This window comes from Carassius auratus, chromosome 39, assembly GCF_003368295.1.
Source record: "Carassius auratus strain Wakin chromosome 39, ASM336829v1, whole genome shotgun sequence".
NCBI classification, from domain to species: domain Eukaryota; kingdom Metazoa; phylum Chordata; class Actinopteri; order Cypriniformes; family Cyprinidae; genus Carassius; species Carassius auratus.
In genome coordinates, this window is record NC_039281.1 from 3,527,891 (window position 1) to 3,547,830 (window position 19,940).

Genomic DNA, 19,940 nt, shown 5'->3' on the forward strand with positions numbered 1-19,940 from the left:
ATGCTGTTGAGGAACTGACCCCTCGAGTTTACCAGGAAGGAGAAAGAAAGAAAAGAAACAAAAAAAGTTAAGACCACTTTGTTTCAGATTAACAACATTTAATAACAGTTAAAAGCAAACAATTTTAAAAGTACAAAGTTCACAATCCACATGAAAATTTAGAGTTCACACTCAGGGGGCAAGTCAACAGTCAGCTCACTGATCGTCTGTAGGAATGCTTCCATTTCATCAATGCATTCAACCGCTGCATGAAGAAAAAGGCTTATTGAAAAAACGTTTAACTGGGTATAAAGACTTTTTGCACTGACAACTTTAAGCTACATTTGTAAATAGATCCATTACCTCTGGGCATCTTTAAAGGTGAAAGTGGTAAACATGGGTCCATGATAAGCTCTTCCACTGGTGAAGCAGTCGGCCACATCTGTTTTCCCAGACCAGTCAGTGAGATACAACTGAGGTAGACTTCATCTGGAACACTGCAGGTCTCAAACTCTAAAGATTTAACATGGGACAGAGTTGTGAAAAGCTGAATAAAAAAAAAAAAAAAAAAAAAAAAAGTTTAAAAGCCATAAAACGGTAGGTCACTCTTACCGCTTGGATTGTATGGAAAACACTTCTCGATCCTTGGCGTCTCCTCACTAACGTTAGCTGGCTGAGCAGGAACCTTACACAGATTAAATAACTTTAACATTAAAATCAACCTACAAACAACATTCATAAAGCTTTCTCCACATATCAAGAACAAACCATGGCTCCAGCAGGTTTAGTCTTCTCCTCTGCTTTATGGGATGCTGCTGGGGTGGCAACAACTTTATTTATGACTCCCAAAGCTTTTCGGCCCGATCGCAGAGGAGCTCCGAGACGTGCCTTTCCTGTCAGAGGTGTTCTCAAACACTGATCTGGAAATGTGACGGACGTAAATTAGGGACTTTGTGAGTAAAGTTAGTCCCATTTTGGTTTGAAGACAAAAACCTATAGGGTCACTGACCCGGAGCAGAGTGCAGTCTGTTCTGGCGAGATTTGATGGCTGGAGTGGTCAGTCTTCCGTTCTCCTGATCCAGGTAAATCATGGTGTCCATATTTGTATCTCTGCACAGCATCGACAGGGTGAAAAGCAAAACAATGAAATGGAACTTGCTTGGTTCAAATAACGCCATTCATGATTTGTAACACTTCATCTAAAGCGATATCGTTGACTTGGTTGCAAATAAATGCACAGACACTATTTAAACTGAACAGAGATGACATCACTGAATTCAATGATGAACTGCCTTTAACTGTCATTTTGCATATTGACACACTGTTTTCCTAATGCATGTTGTTCAGTTGCTTTGACGCAATTTATTTTGTTTAAAGCCCTATATAAATAAAGGTGACTTGACTTGTAACGAAGCAATTCGTTCAGCTTGGTCAAGTCCGTTTGCCAATTTTACATTAAATAAAAGGCCCGATGAATATTACGTGGGTTTAATCACTAACGTTACATACAATTTAACTTAAACATAGCCTTTTTTTCCTTTTCTTTTTTAGTTAAAACTTACCTAAAACGTTTCTCTGTTTAGTCTTTCTTTTTCTGCACGAGCAAAATGCCGTTTGTTTTGGTTCCGCGTTCCCGGGTGAGTTTTAAAAGGCAACCTGCTTTCTGATTGGGTGATGGATTTTCCTCTTTGACCAGACGATCCTCTTCATTCATTGAGTTAGCGCGACAGTGCCACCTTATGACCAGAGTGAGTAGAGCAATAATATCTAGGATGAACAGTTAAACTTTGACGGAGATGCGGGAATGGCGTTCTTCAGACTGAGAGTAACCAAAGAAAACGGTAAATTCTCCAAATAAATCACTAAAAATAGGTGGATGGCTCTATGGTTGGATAGATTGGAAGGTAGATGGATGAATATATTGAGTGGGTGATTAAGTATTAAGTTGTTACATTGGATTGATAATGCAAACATGACTACTGTTCCAAAATAGCTTATAATTAGATTATTAGGCACCTAGAAATATTGCATAATCTTAAACATTTCTCAAAGCTTATTTGTTTTGTCATTTATTTTTTTAAAATATTCAAACTTTATTTACATGTTTGAATAACACCCGAAACAGACTTGCAGACCGCTAAGTACAGTACATACATGCATACACTGACCATTATTGTTTTTACTTAATGCAGTTTATTATAGCGTAGAGCAGCGTCCTTCTTTGTGTCCTGCTGCAGATGAGTCTGTATGGTGATTTATGTGTGTCCATTTGATCTTCATTTTTATTGTTATGTAGAAACACTTTCTTCAGTGCAACAATGAATCAAGTCCAGCTCCTTGTTATAGGCCACTATATAACTGTAATTTACTTTTCACTTTTACAGTCATTTGTGCAATACTTTGTTCATTAAGAGTGGTTCATCCATTAGAATAAAAGGTAGTAGAGCCAGTAGAAAATATTGACAAGGAGAAATACCGTGGGGAAAAATACACGTGCATGTCTGTCGATGTTGTTAGGATTCTCAACACTCATCATGGATGCTGCTCGGCGAGACATTTGCTTTACAGAAGACAAACCGCACCCCTTTTCTTTCTTCTTGTCTTTAGCCTCATTCCCTTCGCATATCACAGATTGTTCAGGCATCTCCTGCTGAGTTGATTCTTCAGTCTGCATCTTTTTGGGTGATGTTGAATTTGCCAAGTGAGTCATACCATTTGACTCCTCAAATTCTTTGAGTAGTTCCTGTGAAAATGTAATGTAAAAATTAAAACGGGTTGTAAAAATGTGTAATTTTTTGCCACTATCCAGAGGTTTCTCACCCTTTGCACATCTACAATAGTTTGGTGCTGCATGGTGCAGAAATGAGCACAGGCATATTCCAGCAGAGCACCAAAGATGAAAGTGAAACAGATGCCGAGATAGACATCTATAGCCTTAATGAAGCAGTTGGCATTGGGAAGCGAGGTCCTGGCTCCCATCATTAGTGTGGTCATGGTAAGAACAGTGGTCACGCCTGTCGAATAAATGGATTTGATAGAGATTATTTAGTTTCGCTATAATCTAGAAATCTTTTGTAGCGTATGTTTTTGTTTAGAGTAATAAGCTCTTGGAATCACTGACCGATGCAGGTGCGAGCTGGAACGGAGGACTGACTGATCCAAAAAGACACCCATGACAGAACCACCAGAAGTGTCGAGGGCACGTACGTCTCCAGAATGAAGAACAGCACATTTCTACGTAAAGAGAAATGCAGCACTAGCTTCGGGTAAAAACCTGAAACGGATCCAGAATATTGCAGGTTATTCACTGTAAAACGAAAAACAAAAAGAGAAAAGAAAATGTGTGCAATTTTCACAAAAAGTACTAAAAAGTGCTACATTAAAAATAGTTCATTGATTAACTGTAAGATATTTTTATCATATACATTGAAAATGGTTGTAAATTGTTTAACATTCCATTGAATATAAATACTATAAATTTTTCCAAGTAAAAACCATATCTATAGCCTATATATATATATATATATATATATATATATATATATATATATATATATATATATATATATATATATATATATATATATTTAGACAGCAAAGTTATGAGTTTGATTACTAGGAAAAACCTGTGACGATTAAATGTAAAGTGGTTCCAAAAAGTATGAAGTATGAATTTTAGTCCATTAAAATAAATAAATAAACAGATGATCAAACCAAGTGGTATCTGCAGAAAACAGTCTTTCTTTGTCAAATGAAGTGGCATTCCTACATCTTTAAGTCTGACCTAATTGTCCAAATTCTTTTTTGGGATTTTGTAAACCATGATTGTGCTATAAGCCGCTTAAAAGGAAGACATCTGCCAAATGCCTAAATCTAATTGTACAAATGTGACTGAAAGATCAAGACTGACTGGTACTTTTAGTAAAAAGGAAATGTTAAAGTGGCCAAGATATTCAAAATAAAATTCAATATTTTTACCTGTTTCATACACAGCCTGAGATACGGTTGTGTAGTAGCTCTCCACACTGTACTGGGCCAGACGCAGTGTATCTAACCCCTTCACTGAGTCATTCCCTCGGGTCCAGTAAAACACTACATCCTGTAAATTATACCCCCCTAAACATGCATACACACACATACAGGTTTAAGGGTTTGAACAGGCTGTTCTTGAATAACCAATCAAATAGGGAAAAAACTATTTGAGAGGGAAACCCTTACAGCTTTCTAATTGCAAAGTACACTCTTGTCTATCCATAGGATACTTGGTGAGGTCCATGTTGCAGGCAATGGTTGCTGTTATGCTGTGGAGAAAAGGAGGAATATTGATTGAACCATTTCAGTGGGAAGGTTCCCCAGACGCACATACATCTGCATGGAGCAGCTGTTCAGCCTTTGGTAAGAAGTTGTAAATTCAGTGTTTACCGAAGAGCGTAGAGCACAGTGCCGTTACTGAAGATGCGGATCAGACGGTTCTCCACAGTTACGTCATGGAGGAAAGAACGCTTAGAATCAGGGATGAACGTATCGGGGATCCACAGCAAAGAAACCAGCCGCCCGTCCAGACTCAGACTTTCATTTCCAGGGAATATGAGGCGGGAATCTCCCCATCGTTGTCTTAGGAAGATAGTGGCTGTGTAGTCCTGTAGATATATGGACAGAATTGATCAGAATCTTGTTGCCTGAAGCGTCTTATCAAAGTAAGTTTATAAATGTAAACAGTACCATGTTAATCTCAGAGATGGCGTCAATACTGGCAATATCCAGACTCATTCCAATTTTAACAGGCCCCTCTGTGGAAACATAGAAGTCCGTTTTAATTATTGGGTTTTAATTATTGTTTTAATTCTCCATCTATATTTAATTAACTTCAGGTGGCCCTCACGGTTGAAGTTTGGCCTAAGGTATCGATTGTAGCCTTTCATCAGCTTCTGTATGGTGGGCTGCAGTTGCGAATCATTCCACTCGCCATAATGATTCCCATAAAATCCTCTTTCACTGGGAGACAGGGAGAAATGTTAACAAGGTGGACGTCAGGTGATTCTTAATTCTCAGTGCGTCAGATGTTTGTCTCTTTACTCACCCGTTTGTAATCAACAGAAATAGACTCATCCAGAACAGAAGATACAGCAGCATTCTGTGATAATGTGATACAGATGAACAGTGGCTGTGAAGAGGATTTAAGAAAAAAAAAATATGTTAACATTTTCCCCATTATGTATGGATTACGGCCCTTCGACCCGGCTGGGCACCAGCTGCTGATGGTCCTATAGTGTCATCCCACACACTGTTTTATTCCAGGGATTATTAGAGAATACGACAGTGTCAGTGTGCCATTGTGTTCCATGTTTAGCTTTTGAAATGTCTTAGACTTCTGTCTTTATTTCTTACAATTGAGTTTTTATATGAAAAGTGTGCCTGAGAAACTACTTTGTTAAAGGGAGAGTCATCATTTACTCAGCTATTACTCAAGTTGTTTTTTTTTTTATTTGTTTTTTTTTTCTATTGAACATAAAAGAAGATTGTTGTTTGAGATCAACTGTCTCAAATGGGTTGGGTAAACACAATTTTAAAATCCCATGACATTTTCAGATTTTCAGTGATAGTGGGAAACCTGTCTGCAATATCTTGTTGCAATATCAATACAAATGTTAATTCTATTAATACACTGTTGAATGCAGTTATAATTTGTTCATTGAGTACATTTAACAACTGTTTCTAAATTAATATAAATTTTCCATTAGCAAAAAAAAAAAAAAAATTATGTCTCAGGTGTCTCTCAGTTCAAGGTCCTGGGACACTGGTCCTGTTGACACTCCTTAGTACCCATAAACCGTGCAAATTTAATAATGTCCCAGAACTTTACCACAAGATGGCAGCAGTCCTCTCTGCCCACACACAACTGCACCACCAACAGCTTTTCTTTAGTGTACCATTTTATTTAATGCACAACTTGCCTTTTTCTCTTTAATTAAATTTTATGATGCTGATTGCCTTGCCTCAAGACACACCAGCAATTACCACTGCAGTTATTGTCATGGGACCTGAACAAGAAGCAGTCCATAATGAAAGGCGCTGGACCATTTTAGCACAGATCAGCCCCCAACAAACATTTCTTTTTCTTTCTCTCTTGCTTTCTTCTTCTTTTATTCTAAATCTCTCTCTCCTTGTCTCTTTTTCTCAATTGTTTCTTTTAGATCAGAGCAATCTTTCAAAATGTCAGTGCACTTCTATTTATAAATCAGTCACATAAATCAGACATTACAAGTCTTGATTTTCATGTGTGAGCATTTCCCACATGTATATATTTTAATATTTTTAAATATTTTTTCCAGCTTTTTCACAAGTCCTTACTACTACAGTAATTTAAAATTGCATTATTAACTTCCAGAATTTTTGGTACAAAATCTATCACGTATAGATTCCAGAATGTAAACACTGTTCCATCTTCTTGTAGGCACATCACCCATTTCATCATTCCTACATATTCTTTCTCATTTCCATTTTGCCATTCTTCAATTATTCCTCTCTTCCTCCACCTCCTCCCTCCATCCCTCACATTTCCCCATCTCTGTCATGCCGCATGAACATCACATTGACAGCAGTTACCTGTGGAGATATGAGATGCAGATCATTGTGGCTTTACCTTTCACTCTTCTTCTTGGTCTCTTTTCTCTTAGTGTTCCCGCAAAATGTATCCAGGTTGTTCTCAATCCTTTTCTTTGTCTCCTTTTTTCATAGTTCTTCTATGTATTCTTTCAATATTTTATTGTTTCTTGTATATCTTATTGTCTCAGCATGCATTGTGTCTCTTCCTTCCATGCACGCCTTCCTTCACACTCGTCACTTGACTAGCTCAGAGAATAACCCCTCTCTGTCTCCCCGTTCTCCTAATCACCCCCAATCTCTCTATCTCTCTCTCTCTCTCTCTCTCGCTCCCTCCCTCTCTCTCTCTTTTGTACATGTGCACAGCTGTGTCACATGCCTCCGATGGCACCTGTAGTTTTATAGATGGATCTCTTCATTACCCGCCTTCCTATAAACCAGTGTCATTGACAATCTTTTGTGGTTTGTGATATGCTGCATTCTTCTAATCTCTCTCTTTTCCTCTCACACAACGGCCCCCTTCTAGATTCAGTCACAATGCTAATTTGTTCCCTATTGCAAATTCACATCCCATTTTGCATCAGTGTCTTTCATTTCTCTTTTGTCTCCCATGTCCCTATCCTTTTTGACACTCCTGTTACTACTGAAGTTTATGTGAGATGATAAATTACGTTTTATTTCTCCAAATCCTTTCTGTCTCTGTCTCTTGTCATGCTGTTTTCTCCCTATCTTTTCATCCTGTTTATCAGTATGTTCTATTAGGATTTCTCGGGAGAAAGTGTTTGAGAGTGTCTTTTTTATTGCCAACTCTTCATTTGGCTAACATATTAGTAGAGGTCAAAGCCTGGCCCACACGGAATTTGTGCAACTGAAAACTAATTGGATTTTATTTATCCACACCATAAAACAGTGTGTTGCTTAATTGCTTAATGAACTATATTTTTCAAACTGACAGTAAATTGAGACTTGAATGTTTACATTTCAAATGTTGAAGTAAATCAAACAATGTATATCAGGGGGAAAGAAAATACATTTCTAATCTTAAAATACATTTTGTGTAAATGCAGTGTATTTTAAAATATAGACATTAGCTAAATGTTTCTGGATATTTTGAAATAAGAGCTCCAAGCTGACTAAGGCTATTTTCACCAGCAATGCGCCCTCTTGTTCAGATATTTTACTTTTAGCTTAAATATCATATTATTTGAATTTAAGCTCTGTGTGGCTAGCTTTGTGTGCTGTTTGCATTTAGTGTAAACAATGCTATTCTCTGTTATTTACAGTACCAGTTTACACACAGTCAAAAGCTGATTATTATTTGATCGAATCATTAGCTGATAACCTGATCCTTAATGCTTTTAAGCCACATCCACAAAACTAGGTGTCAGCATCAGTCCAAGACAACTTCCATATTGGCCAGTGCAACATGGGCTTTTGAACAAGTATTTGGTTTGTGACTGTTGAAATTTTACATCTACCTTTAATCATTTAGAAGATGCTTTTATCGAAAGTTGCTTACAAATGAGGATATATAATATCTATATAGTCTGAATGTAATCTGGACATACTGTACTGCATTAGATATGTTATTGTCATGTGACCTAGTGGGCGATGCAATGGTACGCTGTCATTCATGAATCCTTTTTCGTGGCGTCATGAAATTATAAAGGATGCACAATTCGAAATCCAAATGGAAGTAGTAGGTAATCAGTTACTGTTGTATGAATAACATGAATTCAGAGACACTTAATTATAAATTAAACGTACTGTTTTTCGCCTATATGGAAGTATGCATATTCGGCTGCAGCCTTACACCTTTAAATCTGTTTCTTAGAAGGCTGACATTTTTGCTGCAAATGAGGACAGAAAATGTCCAAAAGAATATATATATATATATATATACATACATATATATACCCTTTTCTCCAGATTCCATCCGACCCTGGCTATGGCTTCGTTATTTTTAACAGTTCTCAGGCTACATTTCTTTATAACTCAAGTAACATATCAATTTAACAGCAGTTTTTTTTTTTCATGTCCATCCATGTCTTTTTCGCTTTTGTTCAGCAGTCTTCCATTTCTATTATTTTGTCAGATAGAATGCTGCCGGAGAGGGACCATAGACCTGCTTTAATCATATCCCTGCGGATAGACTGGCTCTCCATAATTGAAGCCGACTCTTCACATCGTCCTCAAGCTTTAAACCCACACAACATTGTAAACGGAGGCGCTGGATTCAAACCGACGGATAAATGAATGTTTGACAGCACAGAGACACACAGGTAACGCCTCAGCAAGCTCAATTATATAACCTCTGCTCTCTGGCTCCATGGAAGCCTTGTTTCCTTCTTGGATTAATCTTCTGGTGAAAATCAGATGGTTTCTGAAACAGAGAACTTTCTCAAATGATGCCTCCACAACTTAGAACCTACACCAATGCTGTTGTTTTTGCGAGGCCTGTTTAAGAAGCTCCCAACCATTGCTAGCTTAATTGAAAGGATTGTAATACTCAGAGGCATCAGGTGTGCCCTAGATGAAGGAATGGCCCGTCATCCTCTCTTTTAGACCTGCAGACATCAGGCTCTGACGGGAGAACTACTGAAATCCAACAGAAGAGCTTATACCAGCTTGTTGTTTGAGCCAGTGACATGTGTCTGAATCTAACCCAGACAGAGCCCGAGATGGTTTATGGCAGAAAATCAGAAGACCACCACCAATCAATCGTGCATAACTATTTCCTCCATCCTTAGTTTTCCATCACAATCCACTAGACAGATTATCAACATGCCTGCTTCATTTTCTCCCTTCTCTGCCGCTCCTTTCAGGTTCTCTTTAATTCATGTTACCTTCATCTGTCCTCTTTCCGTTTTTGAGAAGACCTTCACATGCTGCCCAGTCTTGTAATTGTCTCCTCTCCATCCATTTTAGTAGATCACTCAAACAAAAATTGAAATGACTTCATACATGCCTCATGACCTCATTTGTCATCACATGACTTACATTCACTCCAGCTTGGCATTTACGTGCTATAATAGATCAGCTTAGCCAACATGAATACATGCACAGGTCTTTCTATTTTAATATTTTATCTGGTCCTACACTCTTAAAAATAAAGGCTCCAATAAAACCCCAAAAGGTTACAGCCTGATAAAGGGACAGTTCACTCGAAATGAATAAATGATGAAAAAAAATTCATTTCTGTGTGAAAATTGCACCAATAAATTCTCATTCAGTAGTTCAAAATCATCTACAGTGTGTGCTGATGCTTTTTCAAGAACCCGGAAACCTATATTTTGATCTTAAGAACCTATAATAAAACATCAAGAACCTTTAATCTTCAGAAAAAAAAAAAAAAAAAAAACCTTCAAAAAGCCAGCTCAAGTACCGTGGGAAATGGTTCTAATTAAGAATCCTAAGAACCATTATTGTAGCTTTCCATCCGCTTTCATCACAGGCTTTAAATTCTCACTGACTCATGCACAGTTTGCTGTACTCACCTTCTTTAGTTTCTCAGTTCAGTCTTTAGTCCAGTTGTGCACGGTAAAGGTGTGCTGCTTGTCAGGATTCTGTGTCTCACTTCCTTGCTCTATGTTCTCACTCTCTCTCTTTCTCTATTTTTTATTACTCTGTCGTTCTCATTTACCCTCTCACAGGCGGGTTGTAATCCAGTGTTCAGTTTTTAGTAAAAGAAGAGAGCATTTCTTGTCTGCATGCCAAACATAGGGATGATGTGGATGGCATTAGCGCGATTTGGTCTATGCCAGGCTCACCCCTCTGGGCGCTGAACCACAATTTATTCTCATATTAAAAACAGTCTGTCCATTGGCTGCATGACATTTTTGGCCATTTTATCTAATGTTCTGCAGTTTTTTAAAGGGTAAAAGAAATAAAATGTGATAATCTAGAGGTTATCTGCTTAGATTCACTGGAATTTTATAAGAACAGACTTGTGCCGAGAGATGGCTGAGGGAGGGTGAGGATTTAGTAAATATTTTATATTTAGATGTCCATGACCATTGTGGACCTGATTCTTTTCTTTCCTTTTGTAACCGGTGACGCATATACTGAATAAACAATAAACCGGAATAAAAAGCACTCAAATCTCTGCAGGGTGACCAAGAACTGAACTGGCCAATCAGGATTCATCAGGGAAGATGATGAAGAGACCACCCCCATATCCACATTTACTTATGAGAGGCAAGTGGGATTTTGCATCAGTGTAAACAAACAACCTCTTCCCTCATTTAAAATTCATCACTGGACATTTTACTTATAAACCCTGAGAGGTTTTTCAGCATTATTATTTCCTTGTCTTTACTCGTTTCATTTTTTATTGTTATTTTCTGTTGTGTGCCTGCATATGTAACCTGAAGGGATTGCAAACACACACACACACACATACACACATACTCTAAACACATCTTCAGACATATGCATATGCATATGCATATTCAGACTTGCTTTTAGAGCAGACAGTTGACAGTTGATGTGTTGATTGTTGTTCCTAGCAATGCTAAAGTAAAAGGATTGTGCCTACAGAGAAAATTAAATTAATAAAACATTAGTAAATAAAAAGGTGAGGAAATGAGGGCTGTGGGATTTCAGTACCAGTGTGCTGGTAGTGTGTGATGCTAAGCAGCTGGAAAAGGATGAGTGCAACAGATCTCTACCTTGGGCGCACTATTGACAGCTTCATTAGTGCTGCATAGGAGATGCCTGCACAGTATAGCTCATTTATGTTTCTCTCAAGTGAACAATCTAATTGACTGAAACAGAGAAAGTCCTACATTTCAAAACATACAAATTAACTGCAGTTTTTTTTTCTCATATTAGCAATATCAGATTAATATAGATAGAGATAAATACACACATGTATAGGAACCCCATTATATAGAAATATATTACATAAAAACATATAACACAAAACAAAAAATATGTGTGTGTATATATATATGAACAATTTTTATATATATATATATATATATACACACACACACACACACACACATATACGGTATATACTGGGCTTTCTTTGTTTTTTTCTTGCAACACCCATGTGTTTATAATCTGTTATTCTATTTTTAAGCAGTGCAACCACCTGCATACAAATGCACTTTCTACACCCACCCCTCTAACAAGCACACCAGCTTCATTTATTTCTTTTTCGCCCCTTTATACACATCTATATTCTCCACATACTAGCTGTTCCTATCCTTAGGCTGTATGCAGGCCAGGTCACTTGAGTAAGAGACAGTAGCCTGGCAACCTCGAGTCAAGGTTAAAATAACATAATCTCATCCGTTTTGTTGACAGTTTAATCTATTATTTTCTCCCTGGTGAAATACTGCAATTCTCTGGGTCTCTCTCATGCACTTTCATTTCCTAGCAAATCCTTTCCATTTGTAATGGTTTATGTTGCTTTACCCAAGACTAATGACTAATGCCGTTGTAAAACTCCATAGCAGTATAATGAGGCAGTGTATTGCCTCCTTAGGGCTTGTAGTGTGGTCTTGACTTTGTTAAGAGCTACAATATTTGACTTAGCAATTTTATTTCAATAATATGATATATTTGGGATTTACAAAATCACTCTTGTTGAAAGCCAAAGATATCATATTTTTAATTGACGTGGAGATTTGTTGTTGCATGAATTCTAAACCCCCGAATACTGATAATTTAATTTTGCTTATTTTTTATATTAATATATCCATATATTTTAATAATATATCCATATCTACTGTGCGAGAAATTAAAGATTATTAGTCATATAAATAATATAATATATATATTTTTTTGTATCTTTATTTCCAGTCACATTGCATATCTAATGTAAATCACCATCATGAGTGCTGCATGCATCTGTTTGACATATCCAGTAGGAGAGGCACCATTTCCATAGGAAAGTCCTTTATATGCTGATGAATGTTGTATGTGGGGGGCCACATCGTACCTTAGGGTTAGTGAGTGCACTTGAGTGAGGATACCAGCCTGATCAGCATGCATCAGTGGATACATGATTCTGGACTCATGACGTTAGATAATTTAAAGGTCAACAGGCATGATTGAAGACTCAACATGTAAGAAGGTGTCTTTATTAAGAGTCAAATTATATTTCCGTTTATATGCTTTACATTTTGAGCAATTTTTCTAGATTATTTTATATATTAAAAGCAATAAATGGTTAGTATTTTCCCGTTCAGATGCTTTTCACATAGAATACTTTGTTAAATAGCAAACTGTCTGGTTAAGTTTATACCTCTTATTTGAGATCCTTCTGATGGCTTGATAGGTTATTTTAATTAAAATTCATGCAAAGATGTTTAAATTCCAAATCAGACACATTATGGTTATCGGAGCCAAGATTCAAGTGTTATGTCCCAGGGAACAGCCATTTGTTTTGGTGTCTGAAACCATGGTAGACATTATCAAATGCCCTCATTTGATCCCATAATGCAGTGCAATAATGAGTGTATAACTGCTGTTTATATAGTGCTAGAGAATACCCATGAATTGTAAACACTGCACCAAATCAGAATATGCATACGTTTTTGGACTAAAACAGTGAATAGCGAATAATTAATAGTTTTAACCACTAGGTGGGGAAGCAGACATACGACAAGGATATCACACTGGCTTGCTGTATGTTTAACTTCAAACCAGCTGCAATGATCAGATCTGATGATTAGATTAGAAGTTCCAACATTAACCACAAGCCTGATACTCAAGGATGTGGTGATGCATCTGTGGGACATTGTATTTGCTTATGAAACATCTTAACTTGTTAGCTGTTGAAACTAATAAACAGCCATGGTGTTTGAAACCAGCATCCAGCAGAGTTGGGGCCAAATTCCTCTTAACACTCATGGAGTTTTGTTTTTGTCATGTTGACATGTCAAATATTTTAGGGGGAAATAACATAGAACAGTCCATTACACTAAAGTGTTTGTTGTCTCTCAACACTATTTTCACTAAATATTCTATATAAGCCCTGGTACATGTCAGTTCATTTAGAGCACTGTGCTCCCCAGATATACAGAGGCCAGTTTCTTTTGGAACAATCCTAAAGAATGGATGCTTTCATGTTGTGATAGAATTTGGACCATAGATGTGGAATAATTGTTGTCTTCTACATTTTTCTTCCACTCGATGAACATCTTGTTGAATGCAGTCAATGGATGATGTCATAAATCGGACTTGTTTTCCTTTAAGGACCAAGAGGATAAAAGGGTACCTTTTCTTGGCATGTGTGTTTTAACAGGCTATTTTGTTGTTGTTGATGTTTGTTTGTTTGTTTTTTCTTCCTGATTTAGTCGGTGTTCAGATAATATGGATTGCTTGTGTTTCTTAGAAAGATTGTCTGGGTGAATTGAAATGAGAAAATTTGCAATCAGTTCAATCAGGTCAAATATGTACAGTATAATGCATTTTGAAATTAAATTATTATTTTAATTATGTTTTATAATTCATGTCTAGTCTTCATAATGTGAATTTTTTTTTCAAACTTAAGTCTATTTTTATTCAATATATGAAAAAAATGCTTGTCCTATGTGTTTTAAAACGCTTTTGAATGTTCCAATCGTTAGATGCTGTAATATTTTAAATAGGATTGTGTGTGTATGTGTGTGTGAGAGAGAGAGAGAGAAAGAGAGAAAGAGAGATGGAGCTAGCAGAAATTAGCATTTAAGTGGCATTCAACCTTGCAGGTCAAAAGTACATTAATGTGACTTTGTAGGAGAAGGTTAGCTGTGTTTATGAGAGCCAATAATTCAAGGACGACATCTTCATCTTTGTCTCCTCATAGTATGCGTCTGAAGTGTGTAAGATTATTTACACACAACAGTAACCTGGAACTGGATGGTATTTCTTCTGCCTGATTCAGTGAATCAGAGCTTCATCTCTCTGCCTGACATCTTCACGTTGAGTTTACTAAACATTGTTAATCAGTCAATACTGTTTAGCTAATAACATTGCAGCGCGTGGTTGCTGTTTTGGTTTTCTAGTAATTGGCAGCAGGGTGCACTGCCCTTTAGGGGAGTTAGTCTCATCCAGTGTCCCCCGTTTAAATAGATTGTATTAACAAAGAAAAATCAACAGCCATAAAGTTTGAAGCTTATCAGTTCTGTCATCACCTTTTAACAGTTGATTTCAGCTCATCAGCCCCTTCCCCCGAAACACGTCATTGTTGTGATGGATTTGTTCATGTCTGTTTAGAGTTTACGCTATCAACACTGCACAGAACCAGCTGGAATGCACCCAATTTAATCTCATCCTTGACATAACCCTCTCCCACACTAACACTGCAAAATCATACTTTGAGTTTTACACTATTTTTGGTTGTTCTGATGATTCATTAGCTTTAATATTATAGTTTAAAGAAAATAAATAAGCATATTTGTTATCAGGATTGAACTAAATCCTAAGGCTAATAGTTATAACCCTTACAAAACATTACAGTGGTTATACCATGTTAAATTGATGGTAACATTTTAAGCCCATGATGGGGCTTCTTTTTTTCTTTTTTTAATAGAAAAAGTTTTGGTTGCTAACGTGACCTCAGTAAAATAACTAATGTAAGGGAATGAACATTGCATTGATACGCTTATGGTGGGGAAATTCCTGTTTAATCTAATACTGAAGCATGATATTAAGTGTACAAAATATGTGCCTGCAGGGCAGAGACATCCAAGTTATAAACCTGGTGAAGGCAAAGGGTGACGACCAGCCAGTTGCAACACATATACTGTATCACCAGTAGAAATCTCACTAGATCAATCCCTGGAGGAGACCATTCCTCTGGTGGAGTGAGCCCTCACTGCAAGTCCACTGAGGTGTAAGCCAAGGCTATAGCATCCACTATCCAGCGAATCTTGGCTTTTCAACCGGCAGCACTTTAGCACACAAAGAGCTGATCTGAGTGTCTAAACAGGCCAGATCACTCAGCATGCACTCCCGAACCGAGTAGAGTGGATTGGGACCCTGCTCACCATCTGAATTGGAGAGCGCCAGAAGGGTGATGACTTGTGCTCTAAACAGAGTACTTTCGGCACATAGTCATGTCTTGAAGACAACTCTACAGTCACTAGGCCCAAACTCAAGACAGGAAGCACTGACTAACAATGCTTGCAGGTCACCCACACGCTTGACTGACACTAGGGGCATGACACAAGATGATGGGTCCTCGTTCCGTGCTGCACACCACTCAGAGAAGAATTACCATTTAAAGACATCTTGTAGACTGAGCTCTAGCCTCCAAAAATGGTATTAGTTACACTCACAGGGAGCTGCAAAGACTCCCGTCAAGGGGCCGAACATGAAGGTTCCACAGCTCTGGCCGGGGATGCCAAATCATGCCCTTTGCTCGGAGAGAAGGTCCTCCAGTGATATCAGCCAATAGCAGCTGAATCCTCCAGAGTGGGGCCAACAGGAGGACTGAGTTGTCTGACTTCCTTGACCCGTCTGATGACCTGAGGAAGCAGGGCTTGGTTCCCTGGTTCATTTTGCCTGTCACATGAACTGCTCTCAGTTACAGGAGTTTGTCTTGTGCCCATGGAAAGTGTTGAGCACCTGTTAGGGGAGCGTGACCTGATAAAAGCTACCTCCGTCATGTTGTCCGAATGGACCAGGATGTTGTACCCCTTTGAGGCCAGCAGGAAGGTTTTTGTTTTGCTTTGTTTTTGTTTTATTTGCAGGGCCAGTCCAAATGCCAGGACTGCTAGGCCACTCCCTTGAATGTGAATCTCAAGCACAGTCTGGATGTGAAAGTAAGAATATTTCAGATCTCTTGAAAGAAACCTGTCCTCAGGACATACTTGCATGAGTATCTGTTTCAAAGTTAACATCTTGAATGGCCATCTCATAAGCAAGCAGTTTAGATGTCTAAGATTGAGAATGGGTCTGAACGCCATCTTTCTTGGAAATGACGAAGTAGCGTCTGTAAAATCCTGAATCACTGTTCACTAGAGGAACTGTTTCCATGGCTCTTTTGCAAGCAGTGTTTGTACTTCTGACTGGAGAACATGAGCATTGTTGTCTCGTACCGAAATTTGAATAACACCTCTGAAGTGAAGTGGCCTTCGAGCGAACTGAAGAATTTAACCTCATTCTATGGTTTTTGGAACCCAACTTGACCCATCCAGTATAGCTTTACCTAAAGAGGCAGGGAACTGACATTTATGGTAATGAGGAGATGAGAAATGCTCTTTTGACTATGTTGGTCTGATATCACAGCTGTAGATTGCTTGAGTGAGAAGGACGGTCCCAACTTAAATGGAGCTTCATTGACTCAGTGTTAAGGAATGGATAGTGAGCGCAAGCTTTCTTTGAGGGAGTTCCGGCCTCAGCAAGAACAGACCCTCTCCTCTTCCTCTCTGCATTCAGATCAGAACAGTTTCTGAGGCTCAACGTCACTCTAGCGACATGTTAGTCACTTGTTAATAATGTTAACAAAAAGTTAGAAACTTGTCAACAACATGCTAGTGACTTGTTAATTATGCTAGCAACATGCTAGTTACTTGATAATCATACAAACAACATGCTAATCAATAGTTAATCATGCTAGTAACATGCTAGACACTAGTTAACGACATGCTAGTGACTTGCTAATCAGGCTAATGACATGATAGTGACTTGATAGTCATGGTTACAACTTGCTATTCATTTGTTAATCATGGTAACAACATGCTAACATGTTAATCATACTAGAATCATGCTAATGACATGCTAGTAACTTTGATAATCATGCTTATGATATGCTAGTCACTTGCTAGTCATCCTATCAACTTGCTAGTCATGATAGCAACATTCTAGTCACTTTCTAATGAAGCTAATTACCTGATAGCAATATGCTTGTAATTTGCTAATCATTCTAGAAACACACTAATCATGCTAGAAACTTGATAGCAGCATGTTAATCATTTTATAAAGATGTTAGTAATATGCTAGTCATGCTAACAACATGCTAGTAACATGCAAATCCTGCTAGTAACTTAGCCTGTTACTGTTAATTAACAACATGTTAGTAACTTGTTAACCATGCTGGTAATATGCTAATTATGCTAGAAACATGTTAACAACATGCTAATCATGCTGGAACCATGCTACTGACATGTACTGTATCTGCCGTTGTTGTTCGGATCTCGCTTTGATGCTCTGTCATCTTCCTTTTTTTATTGTGGTAACCGCATAGCAACACCCTAGCATGTAATTTAAAACTACTTTAAACTTCAAATTAGTTAAAACTGCAACCCTTCAATCTTCAAGCTTTTAAAACTACTTCAAACTTTCTGGCTAGGCTTTTTCAAGCCAACTTAACATTTGTCTACAAACTTTACTATTTAGTTTCTTAAAAATAAATAAATAAATTTGTGACCCCAAACTTAATGGAGGAAAAAAAAAACCTGTCCACATATGATGAGTCATACTTGTATAAAACATTTACATTTTATAGCATATAATACATTTAAATGTGGGAGGGACAATCTTAATTTTAGCTTTTTAACAAAAAATTTGTTAAAGCTTGGATGTTTTAAATAACAGTAAATGTCAGACCCTCTGCAGTGGGACACTGTGGGCTAGTTGCTGACCCCAGCATAACTATATTTATGTCCCATTGTATATTCTTAATATTTTAAAATTCCAAGAAACGTTTAAAAAAACATGACGTTGAAAATTAAGATGATTGTCATGTTATTTTTTTCACCATAATTGTTATTTATTTAAGGTAATTAAAATGACAAGTCACTAAATGGATCCAGGACTGACTGTTATTGGCTGGTCATAAAATCTGTACCAGGAATATATCAGAAGCATCTCGAACACATTGTTTTGGCAGATTCTGTTTGAAGGACAGGTGTTTGCCACACAACAGGCAGCAGGTGTAACAGAAGATTTATAGCTTTTAATCACATTATACTGTTGAGCAATAATTCTGCCCCAAGGCTACAGGAAACAGTGTGGTTGATGAGTGGATATTGAGCATAGATCCTAGCAAAATAACTCAAACACAAATGTACATTTTTGATAATGAGTAATTTCTAACCTGTTGCCGTAACAAATCCCCCCTCACAGAGGCAATGTGCACCTGTGTGAAACAGATTGATGTCTTTGTGTGTGTGTGTGTGTATATATATATTATTTTACCATTCCAAATGGTAAAATAAGCAGTTGGTAATTTGCATCATTACATCAGTGAGAGGGTGCAGAGTTTTCAACCAAAAGCCATCTTTCCTTAAATTTGCTTTATTGTTAGGTTTTGTAAGACAAAATGTTCCTTCTGTTTCTTTTGGCAAGTTTGAAGCAGACAGTACAAAGTACAACAAGTTCTTCTTCCCTACTTTCTCATGCCACAGCTAGTGCTCGACTGGCATGGAAATATACTAAATACCATGGAATCTATGCACTGCCGCATAAAAACAGTAGCAAAATAAGCAAAGATATTTCATATGCAAATACAGCTGCAGAATACACCTTTCTATTATAACTTTCTTTTTTCTGTTGATATGCGTGTGAATAAAATTTGTCTTTCTCTTTTCTTCCTATAAACATGTTTATGGTTCATAGGCCAACAGGAATGATCATAAATCATCTCACAGATAATTCCAATAGTGAAAATTATTCTTTGGTGTGCCAAATAATGGCATGTGTTTTGCATGTTACATTAAGGAATTTTCTTATAATAAATCCACAGATTCCATACTACCGTATATCAGTTTCTCCATCTGAAGAGGACATTCCCTTGGGCAAGAATTTGCTCGAGGGCTCATTCTTTATTAATTGAAGCTTCTGCTCGCACACATGGAACAAATCGTAGGTATGAAAATCATGAAACCTAGATTTGATTCATTCTCAAAGAAATTAACTCTGTGATCTCCTGGGGTGTGTTGTGAGCTGTTATGCAAAACAGTTACAGGATCTGAGATGAGGTCTTCATGGTAAACTTCTACCTGTTTAAATGTTCCCTTAAGTCAGGTAAAGACAACAACCAAATGAATTCATTTCTGACAGGATAACTGATTTACTGATACAACATGTCTGTTGGTGACCTTGGTGAAAGTTGCCAAACAAAGTTCTCCATCATGTAGACGTTTTATGCTTTGTTTATGGATATCTTGACAGTACAAACGCACACATGCATACACACATCACTCCTGCTCTAGAAACTGCTCCGGGCTGTAGACCCCACTAACAGAATCAAGTCTCAGAAACCATTCAGTTTGTTTTTCTTGTTTTCTTTTCGAGTTTCACTTCATTGTTTTCAATTTGTATCTCTATTTCTGGTTGCTAAGCATGCATTTGAATCATTACATTATTTGTGTATACCTAAGCAACACTAAGACACCAAAATTATATTAAACCCTAGT

At 37.4% G+C, this 19,940-nt stretch overlaps 2 protein-coding genes and 1 long non-coding RNA gene across 4 annotated transcripts; 1 reads left to right on the forward strand and 2 right to left on the reverse strand.

Moving 5' to 3' along the window:
• Positions 1-81: 81 nt before the first annotated feature.
• LOC113057704 (securin-like) lies at positions 82-1,650 on the reverse strand. Its single transcript, XM_026225196.1, has 6 exons — positions 1,542-1,650; positions 989-1,089; positions 748-899; positions 592-664; positions 343-492; positions 82-244 (listed from the first exon to the last, which is right to left on the reverse strand). The coding sequence occupies exons 2-6, from the start codon at positions 1,077-1,079 to the stop codon at positions 159-161; spliced, it is 552 nt and encodes a 183-aa protein (XP_026080981.1). The 5' UTR covers positions 1,080-1,089; positions 1,542-1,650; the 3' UTR covers positions 82-158.
• Positions 1,651-2,189: 539 nt separating this feature from the next.
• LOC113057703 (gamma-aminobutyric acid receptor subunit pi-like) lies at positions 2,190-10,313 on the reverse strand. Of its 2 annotated transcripts, none has more exons than XM_026225195.1 (10): positions 10,080-10,313; positions 5,060-5,143; positions 4,862-4,974; positions 4,702-4,769; positions 4,402-4,619; positions 4,198-4,280; positions 3,958-4,095; positions 3,101-3,253; positions 2,800-2,993; positions 2,190-2,722 (listed from the first exon to the last, which is right to left on the reverse strand). In XM_026225195.1, the coding sequence occupies exons 2-10, from the start codon at positions 5,110-5,112 to the stop codon at positions 2,405-2,407; spliced, it is 1,338 nt and encodes a 445-aa protein (XP_026080980.1). In that variant the 5' UTR covers positions 5,113-5,143; positions 10,080-10,313; the 3' UTR covers positions 2,190-2,404. The 2 variants fall into 2 exon arrangements, with proteins under 2 accessions (XP_026080980.1, XP_026080978.1); XM_026225193.1 differs by lacking the exon at positions 10,080-10,313 and adding an exon at positions 6,623-7,016.
• Positions 2,588-10,770, forward strand: LOC113057705 (uncharacterized). The gene is made up of 6 exons (XR_003277864.1): positions 2,588-2,680; positions 2,789-2,974; positions 3,109-3,245; positions 4,237-4,374; positions 8,682-8,864; positions 10,693-10,770. It is a non-coding gene; the product is annotated as an uncharacterized LOC113057705 (long non-coding RNA).
• Positions 10,771-19,940: the final 9,170 nt, after the last annotated feature.